Here is a 6,034-nt window from a genome sequence, read left to right as displayed (position 1 = left end):
CAGTGCTAGGAGAAACAGCTGTGCTGGGGCTTTTGAAGGATTTAGGAGGGTATGTTCTGCTTGTCTTTCACTGTGCTGTGGTTAAAATCCATCTCTCGGTCTCATTTGCTGCTGCAGCCTCTGTTCCTCTTCCCGGCCTGCCTGGCTGAGCAGGAATTAGGCAGAGCCAGCTCCACCTGGGCCCCTGGTTGGGTTCTTTTTTGGGCTGTTTTATCTTTCCTGGTTAAAGCAGACAACTGAGAATTGGGGCTCCTTGCCTGGCCAAGGAAATCTCATTCTGGGATGCAGGAAGGATGGGAGGGGGCCAGTTCCTTGGCCCCTGTGTTAAAGGACAGTCAGTGACGGGGGCGGGGGGAGAGTGCTGATGCTCCTGGTCTCCTTAGAACCAGCAGCACGCCCAACCCCTCTGTGCCCCAAAAAGCTGCACCCCTGTTCTTTGCCACACGCCACAAGGGACCCCAGAGCTCTGCTGTTGAACACTTTATTTCTCCCTCGCTGTAGCCCTCCCTTCCCGGAGCAGACGCTCTCCTTGTCCTCCCACCGCAGCTCCAGGACATGCTGCAGGAGAGGGCTGGTGACCTGCTCTCTCTGCTGGCTCCCAAGGGAAGGATGCTCTGCCCAGGAGGGACAGGGCTGCCAGGCAGCCTGCTGCCAGGTTTGGGGAGGGAAGGGACAGGCGTGGAGCAATGTGCCCAGAGCGCCTCATGATGAGCAGTCATTCAACCAATGCTACGGTAAGGAGGTGGTTGGGGTTAGAGGGCCACCTCTGATCCTATTTTACAGCAGAGGGGGAGGCGGACCCCAGTTTAGAGAGCTGTGTCTTCAGCCTCAATGCGGGGCCCAAAAAGCTTCTCTGCAGTTGCTTTCCCGTCGTACTTGGGCAGGTTGCCACCAAAGTCTGCTGGTAAGATGTCAGCATCGATCTCCTGGTAGAAGGACTCCAGCTCCTCCCCGTGCACAAAGACCTGGCGGGAGACAGGAGAGATCCTCAGCAGAGGACCTGGGCAACTCTTCCTGGCTGCTCTGTTTCACCCAGGGCAGTGCCTCTGCCTCCAGTCCCTTTCCCACACTCACCCTCTCCAGCAGTTTGCTTTTCAGGAATGGTTTGACCACATTGTAGGTGGTGGTGAAGTACCAAGGCTGATGGATGAAGTGGACAGCCTTGAATCGCGCTGGGAAGGAGTCCTAGGATCCCAAACCCAGACACAGATGGTTACACATGGAGCTGGGCAGGCAGCAATGGACACCCCAGCACTGGCACGGCTCCCCACCCAATCTCCCTTTCTCTCTTTGATGACCATTTTTTATTCTAACCCAGAGGATCAGCCATTCCAGCCCTGGGAGCACAAGGGAAGCTGAAGAGCCTCCCAGGTGGTTCATTGCTCCCACTCCACGAGAAGGACCACATCTCTGCTGTCCTCCTTCCCTGGAGAGAGCCAAGAGTCTTTGGCCTCTGGTCCAAGGGCAGAAATCCTGGCCTTGACCAGGCTGGGCTGGGAGAGTGGTGAGGAAAGGCCTTCATGCCATGCTGTAGGATGCTGCAAGGAGTGGTAGCTACTGTTTCTCGTTGGCCTTTTGAGAGGGCAGGGATCTAGGGCTGGAAAAATAGGATCCATCTTGCAGGATTTAGCCAATTAGCTGGCAAGGGAAGAAGCATGTGGTGGGGAACAGCCTCTCCATGATGCTTTCTCGTGGTGCCACTGTAGTGGCAATCCCAAACCCTGTTATCCCTGCCTTCACCCTTCCCTGAGCTCTCTGATGCCCCATGACCCACTCTGCCTCTGCTGGACACAGACTTTTCCACCTCACCTGCAGCATGTCCACCATCTTCTTGAGCTCAGAGGGCTTGATCCCTGATGCCTGCTGCATGGTGAAGCCCTTGAAGTTCTCAATGATGCAGAACCCGTTGATCTGGGTCTCTTCGTTTTCCAGCAGCTTCTCCAAGATAACACAATAGGCACGAAGGATCTGATGGAGAGGAGAGACAACAGGTCTCGTATTAGGTGTTGCCTCCCATAGACCCCAGGAGGTTCCCAGGAAGGGCCCCATGGAGAGTTAGCCAGGATGCGTGTAAGGGATGCTGTGCTCAGATGTGCTGAGAGGGACAAGCCCAGGAGTGGGACCAGCCTGTTCCAGGGGACACGGCTGGGCTGGGCTGACCTCATCGAAGGTGATCTCCTCGTAATCCCAGTTCTCGATGTTGAAGAGCATCACCACCCGGCCATACTTGTCCCTGCTGGCCAGGATGCCGGGGTAGCCAGCTTCAATGGTGCTGCGCACAGCCTCGGGGGTCAGGTTGTCGAAGAGCTCGGGGTACTGCTGGCGGAAGTTGACGTAGCCTGGAGAGAGGCACGCTCGGTGTTATTCTCCCCGTGCCAGGGGCTTCCCACGCCTGCCTTCTCCCTAACACCTCAGTGAGCAGATAAAGCCATTTTCCTGCTCGTTTCCCTTCTCCCCTTCCTCCCCGTTTGGGTGCCATCCCCCAACTCCCCTCCCTTGGCACCCTGCGGGCACAAAATAAGAAATCTCGTCCTGGGAAAATGCGGGCGAACAAACCAGCTGTCTGGGAGCCAGCGCTGATAATTACAACTCATTATCCCCCAAGCTGAAACAAAGAAGAGTGGAGCCAGAGCCAGGCAGGTCCCTGCCGGCAGCCACCCCCCCCGGGCTGTCCTCACGCTCCCCCTCCATCCCTACAGGTCACCCCCAATGCAGGGAGGGGGGTGCCACAACCCCCCCAACCTGCTCCTAGCCCTCGAGATGTCACAGGGGTGCTGAGCCCACCAGGCACCATGCACAGAAGCTTCAGGGTGGGTGTAGGACCGGCTCCTTACCGGGGCACATAGGGGTGTGTATAGGGTACATATAGGGCACGGAGGTCTGGAGGGGATGCAGCCCAAACCAGCTGGGTTTACTGGTCAGTACCGGGGTACATAGGGGTGTGTATAGGGTACATATAGGGCACGGAGGTCTGGATGCAGCCCAAATCAGCTGGGTTTACTGGTCAACCTGCCACCACCAAACACATTGGGTTTTTTTTCCATTTTGTCTGGTAAATCGGCAAGGAATGGGACTGTCCTGGCATTGCAGGGTGCCTGGCACCATCCTACAACTACTGGCGGCAAGGAATGGGACTGTCCTGGCATTGCAGGATGCCTGGCACCATCCTACAACTACTGGAGCTCTCTACAACTACTTGAGAGGACATTGAAGGGAGGTTGGTGCTGGTCTCTTCTCCCAGGTAATTAGTGATAGAACAAGAGGGAACGGTTTCAAGCTACGACAGGGTAGGTTTAAACTGAACATTAGGAAAGGGTTTTTCACAGAAAGAGTAGTCAGGCATTGGAACAGGCTGCCCAGGGAGGTGGTGGAGTCACCGTCCTTATATGTGTTTAAGAGTCGTTTAGATGTGGTGTTGGGGGATATGGTGTAGGGGAGAACTTTGTAGAGTAAGGTAGATGGTTGGACTTGATGATCCCAAGGGTCTTTTCCAACCGAAATAATTCTATGATTCTATGATCCTCATTTATTTTCTTCCCCATCCCAACTCTGTCCCCTGGATCCCAGGCCCCCAGCCCTGCCTTTTTCTATTCATCCTCTCTCCTCATCCCCTTTTCCATGCCGGGGTCCTGCTCTGCAGGCACCACCCAGAGGTGCTGGGAGAAACCAGCACAGGACTGGGAGCTGCTGGTGGATGTGTACCCCTGCCCACCCCTGCATCACAACCCCAGCCCCACCTTTCAGCAGGTCGTAGGCCCTTTGGACGTCGAACTTGCGGGCGCGGATGAAGCGGAGGAAGAAGGCATCGTCCTTGCCCTGCACCTTCTCAGCCACCGCCTTGCACACCTCCTCGCCGCCCGCCCGCTCCTGCACCAGCTCCCGCAGCGCCTTCACCGCCGCCTCCCGCTGCTCCTCCGTCTCGTTCAGCTCATCCTTTGCCTGGTGGGGAGCAGGGAGGGGGCTCGGCTCAGTGATGACCCCCCTTCCTCCCCCCGTACACCCCAAAGAACTCCAGGGGTCATTTAGGCACCCAGAACCTGGAGAGGTGCAGTGATGCCCCTTGGAGGGGGCAGGATCACCTAGGTCCTCTACTTGGAGACCCTTTGGAGTAAGTGCATCCCACCCCTCAAGGCAAGAGCCCAGCAAGGGTCTTCTCTGGTCTCCCAGAAGGAGCAGGACCCCCTGTCTGTGCCCGCCCCCCACTTTCCCACAGCCCCCCTCACCTTCTGCATGGTGTGGGGGGGGATCTTCTCGCACCTCCCGAAGACGGGGCCGTGGTCCTTGGTGGTGAGGCGCTCCAGCTTGGTGCGCAGAGCCTGCTCCTCCTCGGAGACGATGCGGAAGGTGCCCGTCTGGGGGTGAGGAGAGGATGTAGGGTCTCCCCAGCCAGACCCCCCCAACTCCCTGCCCCACTGCAGGTCCCCCAGGCTGGGGCGGGGGGGGCTCCATGCAGGCACCCAAGGGGGTGCAGTGGGGTGGGGAAGGGCTGAGTGCCACCCAGGCTCCCCGCCATGGGCTGAGAGCAGCTGTGGGGGGTGAGGGGGGCATGGAGTGTGCCCCATCCCGGCCCTGCAGGGAGGGGGTACTCAGAGCCCAGGGGACAGGATGGCGTGGGGGCAGTACTCACAACCGCAGACATGTTGTCCTCTGTCCTCCGTTGGCCACAATACACTGGGAGAAGGAAGGAGGAATCAGTGCGGATCCCAATGACCTCCGCAGCTCCCCCATGCCCCATCCAATGCCCCTCTTGCTCCGGCAGGGGCACCCCAACTCTGCTCTGCACCATCAGATATTCCCTGCATCCCTGCCTGCCTGCAGGGGCTGAGAACCTCTGAGAAACACCAGGGATGTTTGCGAAAGCAGCTTGAAATTGTGGGTATTGGTCGCCTGACACCTTTATCCTTTTTCTCCCGGTCTGCCTTTCCACTGGAGGTTGGGGGCATCTCATGAGGACCCCCAACCCCATGAGCTCACCCAGTGCTATTTCATCTCACACCACCTTCATGCGGGCAGAGGTGAGACCCCAGATTTGGCCAGGTGGGCAGCAGCTCATGCTTTTACTGCCTTTTATTTCTACTACCCTGTTATCCTCAAGATGTTTCCCAAACCCTCCAGCCCTGCTCCTCCAGCCCAGAGCCCATCACCGGCTGCACGGTTGGACTGTGAGCCTCTTGGCATCTTTCTGTCACCATCTGAGTGAAACACCTTGTTCCCATGCATGAGGAGGAGGAAGCCTGCCTTCATCCTCCTTCCAGTGCCCGATCCTGCCCCTGCCCAGCCATAGCACCAGCTCTGAGCCCAGGCTGTGTGAGGGACGCTTGCCTCCAGCTCAACCACTTCCCAGGGCCATCCTCTTCCCCACCAGCTCCTGGGAAGAGATAGACATCTCCTTTTCCCAGATACTAAATTAATCCCAGCCTCGGCGGTGCCAGGTTAAGGTAGGGCTGGATGACGGGTTATGATGCAGTTATTTTGAGTGGAAAAATTCCTGGATACTCACCAGGGAGAGGCAAAAACTGAACCGTCCGCGGAGGGTCAGTGAACAGGACCGAGAGGGATGCACGGATGGCGAGGCCGGAGTGGAGCGGCAAGAAAGCCGGACGAAAGCTTTGTAGAGTCACCGGGTTGGGATTAGACCGTCACAAGGCATCAACTCACTGCAGCTTTGTAATTAAGTCAGCACAACCCAGGCAAGAAACCCCATTAAAACATTACAAAAGGCAGCTGAGGAGAGGGAAGGAGGGAGCCGGGGCTCCACTGACCAGGCAGAGTGTGCGTGGAGGGGCGGGCTGGGATGCCGGACCCGATTAACAAAGTATAAAAGCTTCTCGTTGTGTAACTCGCTCATTAGCAGGGAGCAGGGGCAGAGGCAGGCGGTGGGCAGCCTGCCATCCCAGCCTGCTCCCCAAGGGTGAGCGGGCCAGGTCTCTTCCCTGGCTTCTGCCCCGAAAAGCCCGGCCAGGTCCTGTTGTGAATTTGGCCACATGGGCAGGGTCCGGCTGCTGGGACAGGTCCATGGCAGAGGATGCTCCTG

The 6,034-nt window shown here is 57.8% G+C and overlaps 1 protein-coding gene across 1 annotated transcript; it reads right to left on the bottom strand.

Moving 5' to 3' along the window:
- Positions 1-489: 489 nt before the first annotated feature.
- Positions 490-5,752, bottom strand: RLBP1 (retinaldehyde binding protein 1). The gene is made up of 8 exons (XM_014944355.1): positions 5,501-5,752; positions 4,628-4,671; positions 4,224-4,352; positions 3,738-3,939; positions 2,161-2,339; positions 1,810-1,968; positions 1,075-1,185; positions 490-965 (listed from the first exon to the last, which is right to left on the bottom strand). Exons 2-8 carry the CDS (start codon positions 4,637-4,639, stop codon positions 807-809), a joined length of 951 nt encoding a protein of 316 aa, XP_014799841.1. The 5' UTR covers positions 4,640-4,671; positions 5,501-5,752; the 3' UTR covers positions 490-806.
- Between the last annotated feature and the right edge of the window lie 282 nt (positions 5,753-6,034).

The sequence above is a fragment of the Calidris pugnax genome, unplaced genomic scaffold (assembly GCF_001431845.1).
Source record: "Calidris pugnax isolate Ruff unplaced genomic scaffold, ASM143184v1 scaffold70, whole genome shotgun sequence".
NCBI lineage: Eukaryota > Metazoa > Chordata > Aves > Charadriiformes > Scolopacidae > Calidris > Calidris pugnax.
The sequence above is the reverse complement of the archived record's forward strand: the minus strand, read 5'-3'. Positions and strand labels throughout refer to the sequence as shown.

Bases quoted from the DNA above. Each gene is read 5' to 3' on its own strand.
- RLBP1 (XM_014944355.1), bottom strand. The intron at 3,940-4,223 runs GTGAGGGGGGCT...GCTCCCCACCAG, and splicing joins CCCCCCACACCATGCAGAAG to GCAAAGGATGAGCTGAACGA. The intron at 966-1,074 runs GTGAGTGTGGGA...GTCTCCCGCCAG, and splicing joins AAAGCAAACTGCTGGAGAGG to GTCTTTGTGCACGGGGAGGA.